General features: G+C 51.6%; 3 protein-coding genes across 14 annotated transcripts in view; 1 reads left to right on the top strand and 2 right to left on the bottom strand.

Moving 5' to 3' along the window:
* Window positions 1-1,528, bottom strand: part of AHSP (alpha hemoglobin stabilizing protein) — a 28,918-nt gene extending 27,390 nt beyond the window's left edge. Inside the window, exons 1-2 of one of the 4 annotated variants that reach the window (XM_036896761.2) lie at window positions 1,401-1,487; window positions 1,112-1,203 (exon numbers count right to left, since the gene is read on the bottom strand). The gene's annotated coding sequence lies outside the window, so the exon portion shown is untranslated. Of the gene's footprint in view, window positions 1-1,111; window positions 1,355-1,400 lie in introns of those variants that run through there. The other 3 variants (XM_036896760.2, XM_036896763.2, XM_057487178.1) reach the window with 3 other exon arrangements.
* A 58-nt stretch (window positions 1,529-1,586) lies between these two features.
* Window positions 1,587-10,781, top strand: RUSF1 (RUS family member 1). 2 transcript variants are annotated; one of them, XM_036896759.2, is made up of 13 exons: window positions 1,587-1,893; window positions 2,105-2,219; window positions 2,643-2,688; window positions 4,322-4,354; window positions 4,441-4,546; window positions 5,584-5,685; window positions 6,936-7,006; window positions 7,090-7,268; window positions 7,348-7,405; window positions 7,793-7,863; window positions 8,532-8,675; window positions 8,782-8,859; window positions 9,334-10,781. In XM_036896759.2, exons 1-13 carry the CDS (start codon window positions 1,594-1,596, stop codon window positions 9,429-9,431), a joined length of 1,401 nt encoding a protein of 466 aa, XP_036752654.1. In that variant the 5' UTR covers window positions 1,587-1,593; the 3' UTR covers window positions 9,432-10,781. The 2 variants fall into 2 exon arrangements, with proteins under 2 accessions (XP_036752654.1, XP_036752653.1); XM_036896758.2 differs by having other exon boundaries at window positions 7,084-7,268.
* Window positions 9,738-15,602, bottom strand: SLC5A2 (solute carrier family 5 member 2). 8 transcript variants are annotated; one of them, XM_036896751.2, is made up of 14 exons: window positions 15,441-15,602; window positions 14,847-14,918; window positions 14,666-14,770; window positions 13,639-13,803; window positions 13,281-13,386; window positions 12,956-13,036; window positions 12,586-12,815; window positions 12,167-12,302; window positions 11,822-11,929; window positions 11,526-11,676; window positions 11,239-11,407; window positions 10,946-11,161; window positions 10,052-10,181; window positions 9,738-9,964 (listed from the first exon to the last, which is right to left on the bottom strand). In XM_036896751.2, the coding sequence occupies exons 1-14, from the start codon at window positions 15,564-15,566 to the stop codon at window positions 9,738-9,740; spliced, it is 2,022 nt and encodes a 673-aa protein (XP_036752646.2). In that variant the 5' UTR covers window positions 15,567-15,602. The 8 variants fall into 8 exon arrangements, with proteins under 8 accessions (XP_036752646.2, XP_057343154.1, XP_057343153.1 ...); XM_057487171.1 differs by having other exon boundaries at window positions 12,586-12,731; XM_057487170.1 differs by lacking the exon at window positions 12,167-12,302 and having other exon boundaries at window positions 13,639-13,912.
* Between the last annotated feature and the right edge of the window lie 952 nt (window positions 15,603-16,554).

The raw sequence follows: 16,554 nt of genomic DNA, 5'->3' as shown, positions 1-16,554 counted from the left end.
ACAGCCAGGGATTCTGTAACATCTTCCTGTGTTGACAGATAGTAATTGCACCACTTGGGGTAAGGACTTAATAATATGGGTAACTGTCGAACCACTGTGTTGTATACTTAAAACCAAAATAAGATTGTATATCAACTATACTTCAATAAACAAAAACAAAAATAAACAAAAAAGACAAAGGTATCTAGTAAAAACAAATACAAACTGGCTCCAGAAAGCATATGCTAAGGGCTAAGAAAGTGCTGCAATGAACAAGGGTGGCCATGGTCTCTGAGCAGGGAGCTCAATCCGGGCAATGGTGATCAGTAAAGCTGAGAGGGTCCATAAATAGCATGACCATTTATCTCAATTTACTCAGGAGAGCTAGAATCTATTATCCCAATGCAATTATTAATAGTGCCTCCTTTAATGAAACTCTCAAAAATCCTGATTTGGACAATAAATTATATGGTGATGCTAGTCATGATGGCCATTTGACCTGGCTCATATGGAGCAAAGGGCCTCACATTTGAATACATTAACTCCACGTAATGGTCAACACTTAAGTAGCAAGTATTATGTATAGAATATGGTTTAAGAGCTTTACACATATGACCTACTTAATCCTCATCCCAACCCTGTTATATTATTCCCATTTTACAGATGAAGAAGCTAAAGGACAGAGAGATAAGAAACTTCCCAAGATCTCACAGATACTAAGAGAGAGAACCTGGATTCAAACTGAGGCCCTCTGACTGAATTCATTCATAGAGGTTGCACTCAAAGTTCAATACACTCACAGAAGCTAACGTTTAAAATATTACACACTGGTAACCCTTCAACTTTTCACTGTAATGGGAAACTCAAAATTTAAAAAAACTTAAGTGCCCAAGTCTATCTCAGCCTCACAGAAACTCTGTAAAGGTCTCAGATAAGGTGAGGTGGAGCAAAAGGGCTTTCCAGGTTGACATCCAAGAGGAAGGTGATAGTTTGGGAAAATTAGAAGTTTCCAGCATGGAGTCACACTGTTGGGAATCCAAGAATGCCAGGCTAAAGAATCAGGATATTTTATTTTCCAATAAAAAGAGAAAGCTTTTGGCAACTTTCTATTTTGGAGACAGTACAGGCATACCTCAGAGATATTGTGGGTTCAGTTCCAGACCACCAAAGTAAGACAAATATTCCAATAGCGAGTCAAATGAATTTTCTGGTTTCCCGGTATACCTAAAAGTTATGTTTACACTATACTGTAGTCTATTAAGTGTGCAATACAACAGTTCCCTAGGGACGCCCTCTTTTCTTCTCCCCATAACTGGTAGTTCCAGGTCCTAAGAACACAGGCATTTCCAGGACTCGGCGGGTCATAGGGCCCTCATTGCCCCCCCGCCCCACTACAAAATTCTACAAACAATGGCCGGGACCTGCCCAGTTGTGGTGTCGAAAGCCGGGCAGGAGGTCTCGGAGAGGAAGAGTATAGGTGCTGGGATTGACAGGGGAGGAAGCAGAGGTCGGCTGCCCTTTGGTGAAGAATATTGCCTCTCTGCAGCCGCCGTAGCCAAGCCGGAAACGTAGTCGGACCGCTTTGCTCGTCAGAAGAGACGGAAGAGATCTGGCATGGCTGAGCTCGCAAGTCTTGAGGAACCGCTGTGCTCTGAGCAGTTCGGCTCCGGGGCGGCCCGGAGCTGCCACGCCGCCGCCGACGGGACCCTGCAGTGGGAGGCCTGGGGGTGGTGCAAGTGGGGGCTCTCCGGGGCCTTCACAGTGAAACCCGAAAAACATGATGGGGGTGAGGGGACGGCTCCCGAGGCCGCCTCACCACTTCTATCTGGTCTCCTGGCTGTGTTCCTGCCGCAGGGTTACCCCGATAGCGTCAGCACAGACTATTTGCCCTACCAGCTGTGGGATTCTGTGCAGGTCAGCCCGGCTGGCTTGGGGAGGGGGCGGCATATAGCCGATGATAAGGGAGACAATGTGGGCCACCTCTCCCCACTTTACAGACTGGAAACGGAGGCCTAAGAGCAGAGTTATGATACATACCAAGTCACACACCTAGGAGAGCCGACTATAGAGCTTAAACCTCCATGCTCCTGCACCTACTCCTAACTCCACTTACTTTCTTTTCCAGGCCTTTGCTTCCAGCCTTTCCGGCTCCCTTGCCACCCACGCAGTCTTGGTGGGCATAGGGGTGGGGGACGCAAAAGCCTCTGTTTCAGCTGCCACGGCCACCTGGTTGGTGAAAGGTGAGCTGAGCCCTGAAGCCTCACTTAACGCTGCCATCCCTCTGGCCCCTTCATTTTCTTGTGACTGGGAAGCCCAGCACTTCCTTTCTCCTTCTCCCAGTGTTCTGGTCTCTATCTCTGGTCTGTGATGTGTGTGTGGACTCGTGCCTGATTAGGTCCGGGACCCAAGTTTCCCTTGTACCCTTTTTTATAAAAATGCAGAATTCAAGTAAGTAAATTTTAAAGATTTTTATTGGCATTATGCAGTAATTAATTAGTTGCCCATCACTGGAATACCCTCATCCCATGCACCAACTTTGCAGCCTCACTCTATTCCCCATGCATATTGTTCAGAGTCCCTAAATCATCTAGAGCCCAGATCTAAAGCCCCCTCCCATTTACCCCTAGGCTCTTCCTTGTTCTCACCAGTGCCTTTCTCCTCAGATTCAACTGGCATGTTGGGCCGCATCATCTTCGCTTGGTGGAAGGGGTGAGTTTGTCTTCTTGGTCAGCAGACTTGGCCACCCTCCCCAGACAGGGATCAAGTCTGTCTCAGACCTGGCTGTATTTTAGCTCCCCCTTCTACCAGTCTGCAGACAGGAAATTCAGCATTTAACGTCATCAGGGCTAAGAAGCCTTTAGTGATTACCCAGTCCAGGCGGCTTGCCCAGAGTCTCCTAGGAGTGAAGCCACAGGGCTGTTGCCATGATCTGATTTGCCTTCAAAAGCACTGATTTGCTGCTCTGCTGTCCATCATGGGAAAACAGCCACAAGCTCCAAATGACCTCTGTTTGCTTGTTGGAAGAGAAGCTTGAACAAGACAGTGCCTAAGTCAAAAGGAATGGCTTATTCCAGAGGCTACTTGGGTGGCTTAGACACTAGGTTGGGTTTTGTTGACCTGATGTGAGGGGTGGGCTTGGGCCCTCAGGTGTCTGTCCCACATGGAATCAGCATTACCATTTATCTAGAAGACTGTAAGGATCTCGTGCTGCCTACTTCCTCAAGTCAGTATTGAGTGATTAGGACCTCAGGAGAGATTTAGTATCTGCCATTAGTTGGGTTGTGAGGTTCAGTGAAAGAGTTTATGCAAAGTGCTTAGCATGTTGTGTGGTACATAATAAGTGCTCAGTAAACACTCACTGCTGTTAACAGCTTTATGCCTCACAAGCTTTCTGTATATCATCTCTAATCCTTAGAAGAAGTTGTAGAGTAGGATTGAATGTGTACATTTTACAGGTATGAAGCAGACTTAAAAGAGGGAAATTAGTCACACAGCTTCTAACTAGTGAGATGGGATTTGAACCTAAAGCCTGTACTCTTTCTACAGGATCAGGCTGCTTTACTAGGCAGAGCCCTAGACCAGGCCCATATGTTCTAGTCCTGCCTTTGCCACATATACCCTCTGGAGCTGCCCATGTGTGTCCCATATCCCACGCAGGAATGCCCCTTTACCTCCAGGAGACTTTAGATTAAGGGTTTTCTGCAAATTCTGAGCTGGGCTGGGGCTGCAACATCTCCTGGCATTGAACTGTTGGAGAAGTGGTCCCCAGGTGTTTGTGCATGGGCCAGGAGTCACTCTGCCTAGCAAAAGAGGCAGCCATCTTCTTATGGAATAGAAATTTCCTAGGCCTGGATGTCAGAGCCTGGTTCTTCTGGCCTTTTTCCCCCACTTTCCATGTGATTGAAGTCACATTCCCTTTTAGGGCTGGTTATCTGTAACATGCAGGGGTTACACTAAATGTAGTATTTTCCAGTCCAAAGTATGTGACGCCTTGCTGGATACCCTGGATAAAGCAGGAGGAAGGGGAGGGGAGATGGCAGAGGAACCCAGGATAACCTTTCCTAAAGGAGAGCTGGAGGGCAGGGAGCACCCAAAAGAAAATTTTTTCCTTCGTGCATCATTTGTTAGTAAGGAGGAAACACTGAGTGACCACCAAAGGTCCTCACAGCTAATGGTGGCATTTCAGGCAGCAGTGACAGGGTGTTGGGACAGATGTCTGGCTGGGATGTGAGTTTTGCTGAGCCCTTTAGACCTTACCTCAGCCTAAAGGATGGCCTGCATTGCCCACAGGATGTGTTTTCTCCTTGATCCAAATTACAATCCAACCTCTCCTCCCCAACAGGAGCAAACTGGACTGTAATGCCAAGCAGTGGAGGTAAGGAGAGCTAGAACAGGGGAGGAGCATCTTCTATTATGAAGGTCTCTTAACTCTGACTTGGAACCTCTGATTCTTTTCCCCAGGCTTTTTGCTGACATCCTCAATGATGTAGCCATGTTCCTTGAGATTATGGCTCCCATATACCCAGTGTGTTTCACCATGACCATATGCACCAGCAACCTGGCCAAGGTAGCCACTTCTGGGGCACTCTGTACCCGAGACATCTGCCTTGTTGGTGCTGGGTGTAGCTTCAGTTGGGGCTCATAGGTGAGGTCCTGGGTCCTGTATTTAAGGCACCTCTAGAAGAGTAAAAAAATTCAGATGTTTCTACTTGGACCATATTTTTTTTTATCTTCCTCTAGCCAGACAGCCTCTAGTGCTTAATAGTCAGTCTATGCAGTGTCTGAAGCCACAGGACTGGTGAGTAAACTAGCTCTGAGCTGAGAGATAGAAGGGGTGATCCAAAGTCAACATTTGGAACCTGCTCCAAGCTACCTTTCATTCTTTCCATCAGGTATTTATTGAATGCCTATTGCATGTTTGGCACGAATATGAGCTCTCCCATCTTTGAAAAAAAGCCACACATAATAAATGCTTTAAGAATTATAGCTAGATATTTCAGATGAGAAGTGTAGGGGGCTGCAAGAGGGTCCAGATGAGAAGTGTAGGGGCTGTAAGAGGGTCCAGATGAGAAGTATAGGGGGCTGCAAGAAGGAGAGATGCAGGTGTCCTGGGAGGTCAGTGCCACTAGTGTGGTTTTGGTTTGGCCTAGAAGACCTGGATAGGCCTTAACTGGGTCAGGAAGAGTGGAATTAGTTACAAGCAGGCAGAATATAGGCATACATTTGGACACCAGACTAGGCCTGGAGTTCAACAAGGGTGAGGATGCAGCCGAAGTAGAAGTTGGAGGCTGGAGAGGTTCTAGACTAAGAATGGTCTTTGGGCCTGTACCTTGGGCAAGGAAATTGAATTTTTTGAGGCCTGGTCCACAGCGTGTTGTGGCAGGCAGAACTTTAGTTTTCTCTTGGTACAGGACAAGGGAGGTAGGCCTAGTGGACATGCAAGGTGAAAATAAGATACCAAGGACAGCATTCAGTTAGCTGTTGTCACCTGAAGCCTGATTTTCTCAAGCTGGTTGAGCCACTTACTTGGCTCAGCCACAGAAGCACCTGTATTGCCATAGCATCCAGCCACTTTGACCTTCCCTCTTCCATTTCTCTACCCAGTGCATTGTGAGCGTGGCTGGTGGAGCCACTCGGGCTGCACTGACCATGCACCAGGCCCGAAGAAACAACATGGCTGACGTGTCAGCCAAAGATAGCAGCCAGGTGAGCAGCCAGAATTAGAGGGACTGGGGGTGGAGCAGGCTGAGCCCAGTTTGGGAGTACGGAGAGAAGCCCCTGAGTGCTCCTGGGGGCAGAAGTGGGAGGCATGCAGGAGGAAATGTTGGTGCTGCCTGTGCTGACTTAGGCAACAGATAAGGGAGTAAGGCTTAGAGGGGTTCAGTCCGCCTGGGTATCCTGAGGCACCTCCCTTCTCTCAGGAAATGGTTGGACTAGTTCTTCCCCATTTTCTCTTTCATAGGTTGGTAGGAAAGGAAAAATAAGTACAACCCAGGCCCTGCTCTTTAGGGTCTCCCAGCTTCATGGTAAAGCTTCATGCCTGTTCTCTTTCCAACCCCCAGTGCCCCCCCTGACCCCAAAGCTGTATTTTCCAAGGCCACAAGGCTTCCTCAGTTCCCAGAGGCAGTGAAGCATTACGGGCAGCACAGGGTACATGCATAGTCCCACAGCAGGCCTCTGCTTTCTGCTGTGCTGCTAGCATCGACCATCCTGTCTTGGGGAGAGGAGGTCCCTCTAATCCTGAGCTCCCAAGACTTCTGGTCGCCAATATCTGTCACACCCACCACCTTTATTTTCCATGGCCCATCCCCTTGCCAGGATGGCTGGGTAAGAAGAGCTCTTCAGTCTTGGGATTCACCTATGCCAACTCTCCCAGGGAACCCAGTAATCAGGGACACCATCCCGACTCCTCTTCTTTCATGATGAGTTGGGGCAGGCAGCCTGGGGACTTTTCCCTTAAAGTGAGCTCAGTCAGGCCATTTTGGGCCATGAGAGGATTCTACTAATATCGGTTGACAAGGGAAGAGGTTTAGGTATTGTGCCTTTCTTCCTGATTGGTTCCTTGAATTCCTTGAACCCTTTGCAAATATGTCTGCCAGTTTTTGCTTGGGGGTAGGAGTAAGGGAATCCGCCTTTTTAAACCACCAAATAGAAGTACTTCCCCACTCAGTACACCTACACCCTGCATGTACTTACCTGAGTGTAGGGCTACTTGGGCAGCTTGTAAAACAAAGAAGACATGTTCCAAGAGCGTTGTGTCTACTTGGGCAGAGAAGCAGCTAGTATCTTAAATGACAGCTCACTCACCAAAATCGTTAAAAATTTATTAGGAACTCTCATCACTATAGGAAGCCCTAGCAGATTCTGGGGTGGGGACGAATGTGGTGAACAGCACTGAAGGATATTCAGTGCTGGAGGGGAGCCCTCTAACTCCCAACCCCTCTACCATTTTCCAGGAGACACTAGTAAACCTGGTAGGGCTCTTGGCTAGCCTCTTGATGCTTCCCCTGGTGTCCAGTTGCCCTAGGTAAGCCAGGATCAAGGGTGGGAAGGAGGTGCCCAGCCAGGCTTCTGCCCGCATTGACCACCTCACTCTCACCCCAGCTTTAGCCTCGGTTGTTTCTTCCTCCTCACTTCCCTCCATATCTATGCCAACTATCGGGCAGTCCGAGCCCTTGTCATAGAGACCTTGAACGAACACCGACTGTGGCTGGTCCTGAAGCACTTCCTTCAGAGGGGAGAGATTCTTAGTCCTACCTCAGCCAATCAGATGGAGCCACTGTGGACAGGTGACCCAACCCCTTGGTCTTAAGTCCTGTGTCTCCCAATCTCTTCCCTACTGGGCATCCTGACTCCAGTTTCTCACAGGTTTGTGGCCGTCTCTGTCTTTATCCCTGGGGGTCCCCCTACACCACTTGACCACCAGGTGAGTAGCTTAGGGTCTCCCACCTGACACTTCTGCCTGCTCCCCACACATGCTTCTTGCTCTGATCACACAATGGCCTCCCCTGAGCAGGCCCCACCTCTCTCTTCTTGGTTCTTTATTTCCACTGAACAGACTTGGGGGTCAGCATGGGTGCTGAAGAGCAGCAGGGAGTAGTAAGAGTAGATGTCAGGGTTATAGTTATTGGATGCAGGAAGGAAGGAGGGGTGGATTAGGATGCCTGGGCAATGACTGAGGGATAGATGAGAAGTGGGTGAAAGATGAAGTATGGACAGTTAGGATTAAAAGGTGTCTGTCTGTTCAGCTAGCTGGATGGTTCCTCCTGCCTTTGCTTTCTCCTTCTCCACTGCACTGTCTTCTCTCCTTCAGTGTCTTTGAGCTGCAACAGCTGGTCGAGGGGCACCAGGAACCCTACCTCCTTCACTGGGACCAGTCACAAAGTAAGTGTGCTGCAGTCCCCCAGCCTTAGACTCACCCTCCTGGGGTCAGCTTCTCATTCCTCCAGCTCCAAGGCCCCAATCCCTGGACACTTTGGAGGCTGTCTTGTGTCCTAGAGGGAGCTCTAGACTAAGACTTGGTATATTCAAATTATGGCTGTGTGCCCCAATGAAATTCACTTCACTTCTCTGTGAAATGGATCTAATACCTGCCTTATTACCTAAAATGTTTTTAGAGGATCAAATAAGGCAATTATGTAAAAGCACTTTGTACATTGCAATACACTTACTCAAATAAGATTATGACTTCTGCTTATCCCTGGAGAGCCACTTTTCTCTCCCATCCTGGGTCACTTCTTGAGGAAACAAGTACTAGAGTTTACTAGTCTGCTAGTCGTGTGTTAAAAGATGCTTATTCTCACTAGCCATTAAAAACACGTGAAATAAGCCCACCTCAGTGAACTGCTATGTAGTTGTGCTTGGAAATTGAGCATTTCTGTTTGTCCAGAGCATTGGAGAGCAATAGGAGGTAAAGTTGGAAAGGGTGAGAGATAGCCTTCCATGCCAGGCCAGGGCCTCTGGGCAGACGAGGATGAAGCAGGATTGTAGGGTTGAAGGTGTTTGGGGAAGTGGCCCTTCCCTGCTACCGGTCTGTCCCTGGGTCTCTCCAGACCAGGTGCAGGTCGTTCTGAGCCAGATGGCAGGCCCTGAGACCATCCTAAGGGCTGCCACACATGGGCTGGTGCTTGGAGCCTTGCAGGAAAATGAGCCCCTCCCAGCCGAGCTGGAGGAATTGAGGACCCGAGTACAGGCAGGTAAGCACCTCACAATCTAGACTGCTGATGATTCAAAGGGGGATGGAGAGAAGGACTCTGTTTGACTTGGGGACCCAAGAGCTTTTGGTTCTGCACCCCTCTACAGGTCCTGAGAAAGAGAGCTGGGTCATTGTCAGGGAGACACACCAAGTGTTGGACAAGCTGTTCCCAAAGTTCCTGAAAGGTAACATCCTTCAGCACCATGGCTCGTTGGCTTCTAAGGCCTTCTCCCCAGATGCCCTGCTACACCCATCCCCAGATCTGGGTTCTTTCTGTGACCTTAAGTCTGGGCCTCAACTTCCCTCTCTGCAGGATGGGGAGGTCAGGATGGTCCCTGAGGCTGTGTCAGTGTTGACAGTCTGTGTAATCCCAGTTGGCACTGAAGAAATGAGGGCGGGAGAAGCTCAGAGAATACAATGATCTTTCATTTGGCACCTACTCCATTCCAGCCCTTCTCCATATGCTAACTCAATGAACTCTTGCTGCACCCAGATGAGGTTTTAGCCTCTTTATGCCAGAGATACCCAGCAGACACAGAGGAGCCTGAGTAGTGCCCAAAGTATGCACCCAGCCTGTGCTGCTCCTTGTCCCTCTCCCAGGGTCAGCCCAGAGTCTGCTTCCCAGCAGTCTCAGCAGCACCCCCATTACTTCTCCCCAGGACTGCAGGATGCAGGCTGGAAGACTAAGAAGTACCAGCTAGAGGTGGATGAGTGGAGGGCCACATGGCTCCTGTCTCCAGCAAAGAAGGTCTTATAAACAGCTCACATGGAAGCCCAGGTCCCAGGACAGGGCCTGGAGCAAGGACACTTTGGCCACAGCAGGACACAGGAACTTGCTTTATTTTTGCTTAGGGAAACTTCCGTAGTGGTTAGCCAAGGCCTCATGACTGCCAATCAAGATAGACTGGGCCCCAGGCGGAGACAAGATAAAAAGAAGGGAACCAAGGCTTCCCCCTCCCCTCCTGCCCCATTCCCTTCTCACTACTACAGGCTCCCCACCACCATTCATTGTGAAGCTGAGCCCTGCCCTGGCTGTGGCTCATGGGGTCCAGCATACTTGGCCTCAGGCATAAAAGCCCCAGAGGAACATGGCCACAGCCATCATGAGCAAGGCATTGAGGTTGACGACACGGGCCCAGCTTGGGTCCTCACTGATGTCCTCCAGTCGCCTGGCTACTGCAGCCACCTCCTCCTGTGTAGGCAGTTGGTGGCTGCCTGCCTCACCCCTACTTATTCCACAGAACCAGAGCAGGCACTGGTGGAATAGGCCTGGTGCTGGGGACTGGGGCTCTAGAAACAGTTGAGGCCCTGTGGTTAGTTTGAGAGAACTTGGCTGCCCCAGATCCCCAGCCCCACCTCCTGAGGCAAATGCCTTACCCTCCATGCTCACTGCATGCTCAGGGCACCCATTCTGAACAACACATAAGGTTAGACCTTCCAGCTCATCAGCATCCAGGTCCTCCCTCTTCTCCTTGCTGTGCCGGAGACTGAAAACCAGGCGGTGGAGCTGGGGAAGGGCAGAAGCAAGGACCAGGTGGGAGCACAGTTCCCCCACCCCAGATCCTGAGGTCTCTTGTCCATACTGGCATTCCCCAAGCTCGCTGTCCAACCTGTAGATCTGGCCCAGGCTCACTCAAACATGACCATCCATAACAGCCCTTTGCCCTGAGACTAAACCCAAGCTCTTTGGCAGGGTAGTTAAAGTTCTTGGTCTGGCTCACCCCCTGCTTCATCGCCCCAAGTCCCCTCTCTATACTCAATATTGTAGTACTTTAGTCTTACAGTTCTGTTAGCACAGTGTTCCTTCCTGAGGATATTTGCTCACAGTTTCTTCCTACTGTCTTTGCCCTCTTCTCTACCTGTAAAATCCTTCCAGGCCCAGCTCCTTTGTCCTGTTCCCCAATCAGCCATACCCTGGGACACTTGCCCTTGCCCTGCAGCAGCACAAGACTGAACCCTTTTATGGGCTTTCAAGATTGTGCTCTGTCCATCTCAGTCACCAATCAGATCCTGTGTTTTGAGCCTTAAAGGCCATGCTGAGGATTTTGGGGGGTGTCTTCAAGACGCCTCCCCCTAAACCATTCAAATAAATGTCATTTAAATAAAACTGCTTGTTTTGCCAATACAACTTCAAACTGGACTCCCAGCCTTCAGGGTAGAAATTTGGGTCCCCCCAACTGAGGTTCCTGGAGGTGGACTGGCTGTCAGAGTACAGGGCTGCACTGGCCCACCTGGTGCATGTTTGGTGTCCCTCTGGAGGCTGGCACTTACATGTTTGTGTGGGATGGGTGCTGTGCACAGTGAGACTACAAGGGTGAGGAGGCCAGAGCAGATGAAGAGCATGATGGCAAAGTAGAGGTAGTGCACACGGCAGAGGAGTGCAGGGCACACTGAGGGTCGCACACAGTTGCCCGAGCCAAAGGAGAACTCGGGAATAAGGCGTGCTAGACCCATCAGCAGACCCCCAATCAGTCCCCAAAAGGCGCCCTGTCAGGGGAAAGAGTGTCAGCTGCTTCAGGATGGCCAAGTCCTGCCCCAAGCTCATGACATACACACATGCTTACCTTTTCATTGATGCGGGGCACGAAAAGTGCCAGCACAAAGACAGCGGACACAGGTGGCGCCAGGTAGCTGGAGACTGCCTGGATATAATCAAAGAGCTGCCCGCCCTGCGCTGCTTGTACCACAGGTAGCCAGGCCACCGACACAGCCACAATGAACACCACCCAGACCCTGAGGTAGGCAGATCAGATTTTACCCAGGACTCTGTCCACCCTAACCATGTGAGTGCTCCCTGCCCCCACCCTGGGCTGATTCAGAGGGCAAGAGATGGGGGAAACCCAGGCCACACCGTCCTACTAGTAGCAGCTCACGGTCACCCGCATGGGGACGCAGGTGCGTGTAGATGTCCATGGTGAAAAGGGTGCTGCTGCTGTTAAAGATTGAGGCCAGTGAGGACATGAGCGCGGCCAGCATGACAGCCAGCATAAGTCCACGCAGACCTATGGACCGATGGGAGCCATGAGCCCCAGGACTTCAGGGTGTCCTGGAAGGTGCGAGTTCGATAAAGGCTGACTCCTCCCAGCAGCATCCTCCCCAGTATGCCTGCGCCTGTGGGCAGGAGGCAACCCAGGTGTCCGTCCTCACCACTGGGCATGAGCTTCACCACGAGCCTTGGGTAGGCGATGTTGGAGCAGCCCACCTCAGTTCCACAAACACGCCTACACACCTCAGGCACCACGCAAGCCACCTCATCTGAGGGAAAAAGGGCATGAGGGCTAGGACAGGAATCTGGTCTGGGAACTTATATCCCTGGAGTGGGGGTGGGTATCCTAGTGGAGAGTGTGGGACAACTAGTGGGGTGGATTGGGTAACTGGATTCCCAAATTCTACGACTGTAACAGAAATGGGAGACACACACCAGCATCCTGGCACAAGAAAGGGGCTGGATGGGGTGCAGGAATTCTGGTCTGGGGGGTGTTGCAGAGTTACCCGGGTAGAGAATACGGCTGATCATGCCCGGCATGACCATGAGGAACATGGGCATCAGCTTCAAGTAGCCACACAGGATGCAGCCTGCCTTGATGTGAGTCAGGTTCTTCCCGGCCAAGCAGCGCTGCACAATGACCTGTGAGCAGGGGCTTTCAACTACCTGCATCCAGTTCCGGATACCCCACTCCCTCAGGCCTTGCCTCAACTCGCCGCTCTAATTCAGGCCCACCTCTGGCTCAGCATGAGGGCAATTCAGCTCCACGTGCAGACCCGGCCTCTTTGGATCCCACTCCATCTGGGTGAGTTCCATCCACCCTGGCTGGGTTCCAACCCCTAGATCAAGCCTTCCACCGAGGAGCCCGATAGGTTCAGGCTCAGCAGTCGTGTTTCTAGCTCCCCACCAAAGCCCTGACCCGCACCTGGTCGCTGCACCAGTACCAGCTGGAGACGATGGTAAGCCCCAGGAGCAACGCGGGCCACGGCAGGTCCCCCGTCACGGGGTCCCGGAGCAAGTGGTAGGAGTCGGGTCGGGGTCGGTAGCAGGAGCTGGAGATGTTGCCCACAGCTGGATCCTCCGACACGGTCAGTGACGTCATTGCCCTCAAGTATTTGTCGAAAAGCCCTGAATACCCGCCCACCTCGTGGAAGGCTGTGAGGGTAAGGCCGTCAGGGGACCCCAGGCCCACCCTAGGACACCCATGCTGGACATGTGCGATGTCCCTGCTCCCAGGTTGAGAGCTTTGTGACTCACAACCTCTGAGCTCCTCCCCGACTGGTTAAGCCCCATACCGTAGCCCATGAGGATGAAGGCCCCCCCGAGAATGACGAAGGTCTGCACAGTATCCGTGTACATCAGTGCTGCCAGCCCTCCTGCAACAAGTCTGGGTCAGTGGGGTCAACCCAGACAGGCTGCCCCTAGTACATACGATGTCTCTGTGCCAATTTGAAAAAGGTGCCCCCTTCTGGAGGACAGATTTCGACAAGATGGCCCATTCTCTGGGTTCATGCACTTGGGCATCAGAAGGCAGGGCTTGGTGAGCAGCGTGTGGCTGAGTGATGCCCCTAGCACAACTCCCAAGCCCAGGGTCCTTCCCTAAGCCCCTGCCATAACCACCTGTCACAGTGTAGATCATGGTGATGCCCAAGAGCGCAATGACAGAGGCATAGATGTTCCAGCCCAGAGCCTGTTGAATGAATACTGCGCCGGAGAACATGTCCACCTTGGGGGAAGAAGCGAGTGAGCAGGTCAGGAACTAGGTCCACCTCTTGCCCCAGACTATGTGGCCATGCCTCAAAAGTTCTCATTTTAGCCTTCCCAGGTCCCACCCAGTGTGGCCATGGCCCCAGAAACCTATTGCTTTCAGACCCTACTTCCATCATGATTTTTAGAGCCCCCTTCCAGGACCTTCTAGAGACCTCCACAGATGGTCCCGCCCTTCCAGGGTCCTGCCCTGCCCACTGTGACCGCGCACCGAAATCTTGGTGAAGATGTACAGAAAAAGCGAGAGCACAGACAGGTAGAGGCGGATACGATGGCCGCCGAAGCGCTTGCGCAGGTACTGTGGCATTGTAATTACTCCCGCGGTCAGGTACACCGGCGCGAAGAGCCAGCCCAGTAGTAGAACCACGAACAGCGCCTGAGGGCACAGGGTTGACAGCTGAGTAACTCCCTGTATGAGATCTCTGAAGGGTCTGAGATCTTCTCTTCATGCATGCACTACTCCAAGGGAAGGTCATGCCTGGGGCCTACAGGACAAAACTTCAGATGATGTCCTGGGCCCTAGACATCAAGGGACAAGGTCTTGACACCTTCCTGGGCCCTTAACTAGCACCCTCCTTTCTTTCCCTGGCCATGATCCATGGACCAGTCCATCCCAAGACGGTCCCACTCCCCATCCTCCCTACCATCCCATGAATTCAAGCAAAGACCCCCTCAGCCTGACCCCAGCCTCTGCCAGGAAGGGCTGCCTCCCCTCTCCTCTCCTCTCCACCCACCCAAAACTGTCCCTCAAGGCTCAGCTCAGAGGCCTCCTCCTTAAGGAAGCCCTGAGCTCAAAGCCCTTATCTCCCCAACCCTCAGAGGTGAGCCTCAGTCCCAGAGCTTTGTCTTCTTCCCACTTCTGCAAAACTTTTAATTTGGTCCAGAGATTCTCACAGGACACAGCTGCAGAGAGCATCAGAACAAGCACCTATCTCTGAGGCTGTTCACCCCACTTGAGAGAAGAATAAATCAAGGCCACAGAGGGTAATGACTGGTCGAGGCTCAAACCACATGTTGGGAGCAGGAACCACCCCTGCCCTAAAAGTGGTCACCTCCTACATCCCCCTGCCTTCCATCTGGATGTGCGACCCTCACTTGAAGCCCAACCACACCCCACACACATAATTGGGAATTCTCACCTCCAGTTTCACACACACACATCCGCCTGGAGCCTCCCCAAGTGTGACCACCCAAGTTCCCACTGTGGGCAGAGGTTATTGGCAAAAAGAGGACCTCACATTCCACTCAAATCCAGCCACAGCCAAGCCGCTTGCAGCACCAGTCCCTGCCAGACCCACAAAGTGGCCACTGCCGATGTTGCTGGCAAAGAGAGAGGCTCCAACCTGGGTGGCCAGAGGTGAGAGTGAGCCAGGCTGCTTCCTTAGGCCTCCTCCCACTCCACAGCCCAGCCTCTCTTACCGGCCACCACACCATGCTTCGTCCTGCCAGGAAATAGCCGCCAACGGTGCCTCTGTTGGTTTTGCACATGGACTGGAGGGCAGGAATTGGGGGAGACCTGGGTTCAGGGCATGTCTTTGGACTTCATTAGCCTCCTCAACAAATTCCTCAGGCTTGTTTGAGGCTGAAGATTAACCAGCATTCAGCTCCCCGATGGTTCACACCCCATCCCCCAACCTCTAGCCACATTTAGGCTTAGGTAACTACATACAAGATCAGGGACTGGGCCTCTCTGGGTGCCTGGATATTTCTCCTGGGAGCTTTAGTTATGGGTCAGCCATTATGTAGACAGAGGAACAGAGGCCTCATTTAGAAGGCTGTCCCTGATGAAAATCAACTGACCCCCTCAACTAGCCCAATCCAAAGATGGGACAAGGCATGAGTGTTGGCTGGGCCTCCCTGAAGCTACCAAGGGACATTATTGTCCCCAGCCCCAAGTTTCTATCAAATATCCAGGCATCCTGCTCCTTCTGCACACAGAGTCTCCTGGAGACATTTTCCCGAAGGCCCCAGAAGCCTGGCTCCCAGCAGCACCTCCCGACCCCAACTTCTCACCCACAAGCCGACACCAATGACCAGCAGGAAATAAGCAGCAATAACCAGAATGTCAGCAGGGTTGTCGATTAGGACCCTCTGGTCCCCCAGCCCTGGTACCAAGCCTGGCTCTGTGTGTTCCTCCATTCTGCCCAGGATCTGCCCCTCAAGGAACCAGCCACTGGATTCCCCCAGGGGAAGGATTAATGGTTACCTCAGAGGCAGTGAGCCGACAAGTCCCCTAGGACTTGTTCCCCCTCCCCGGCTTTGTTTAGCTGAATCAGGTCACATCAAGGCCGAAGGCTGGTTCTGGGGAGCTAGACCCTTTCAAGTTCAGGAGTACTCCTTCCTGGGCCATAGCTTCCATCGCTTCCCCCATCTCCTAGGCTCAAAATCACTTCTTTCATCCCCTAAAAATGCCTACAATGCCTACCCTTTAGTCTTGACCTAGGGAGACTTGCTGAGCCTGCCCACTGGTTCTGAGTAATCCAGAGGGATTGTTTTCATATCCAAACCTGACAGTGTCACTCCCCTGCTCAGAAACTCCCCACTGCTCCCTATGATATTTGGGAGGAGGTAGAAGCTCCTCAGCCTGATGTTCAAAGCCTTCGGCTCTTGCCCACCTTGCCCCTTGCTCCTCAGTGCCAAACCTACAGTGAAATCACATTTACTTCCCACTCCCTTGCCCTGCCCAGTCCATGTGTTTTCATACCCTGAAACTTTTGCATAAATTGTGCCTTCTGCCTTGAGAGAAAGAGAGGCAGACAGAGAGGATCTCCCAAATGGCCAACCCCACTCAGCCTTCAGTCCCCAGCCCATGTCATCTCTTCAGGAAGCACTTCTCTGACTTTTCTGATACAGGTCTGAGGTTGTGTGGTTTTTGTCTGGATCCAGGTCTGTCTCTGCAACAGATTAGAGACTCCCCAAGAGCAGGAAATGACCTGATTCATCCCTGGAGCCCACTGCTCAGGACAGGGGCTGCATACAAGAAGGGGTGAAGTGAGGTGGGGTTGGTAAATACCTCTGCCTTTCTAGAAGAACTGACCAGACTAGGATATCTGATTATGGCAACTGGGTTCATGACTGAGATGGGACATAGAGAATAATATTTGGGGAATATGATGGGTTATGTTTA

The sequence above is a fragment of the Manis pentadactyla genome, chromosome 10, assembly GCF_030020395.1.
Source record: "Manis pentadactyla isolate mManPen7 chromosome 10, mManPen7.hap1, whole genome shotgun sequence".
Lineage (NCBI taxonomy): Eukaryota > Metazoa > Chordata > Mammalia > Pholidota > Manidae > Manis > Manis pentadactyla.
Note: the sequence above shows the minus strand (reverse complement) of the source record. Positions and strands in the feature narration are given on the sequence as shown.

What these genes read in the sequence shown, in the direction of transcription:
- RUSF1 (XM_036896758.2), top strand. Translation starts at nt 1,594, where the DNA reads ATGGCTGAGCTCGCAAGTCTTGAGGAACCGCTGTGCTCTGAGCAGTTC. An exon ending in ATCTTCGCTTGGTGGAAGGG is followed by an intron (nt 2,689 to 4,321) that starts GTGAGTTTGTCT and finishes CCTCCCCAACAG; the next exon opens with GAGCAAACTGGACTGTAATG. An exon ending in GATGGAGCCACTGTGGACAG is followed by an intron (nt 7,269 to 7,347) that starts GTGACCCAACCC and finishes AGTTTCTCACAG; the next exon opens with GTTTGTGGCCGTCTCTGTCT.
- SLC5A2 (XM_036896747.2), bottom strand. Translation starts at nt 15,566, where the DNA reads ATGGAGGAACACACAGAGCCAGGCTTGGTACCAGGGCTGGGGGACCAG. An exon ending in CATGATCTACACTGTGACAG is followed by an intron (nt 13,037 to 13,280) that starts GTGGTTATGGCA and finishes GACTTGTTGCAG; the next exon opens with GAGGGCTGGCAGCACTGATG. An exon ending in CACCCATCCCACACAAACAT is followed by an intron (nt 10,182 to 10,945) that starts GTAAGTGCCAGC and finishes GCCCTTCCCCAG; the next exon opens with CTCCACCGCCTGGTTTTCAG.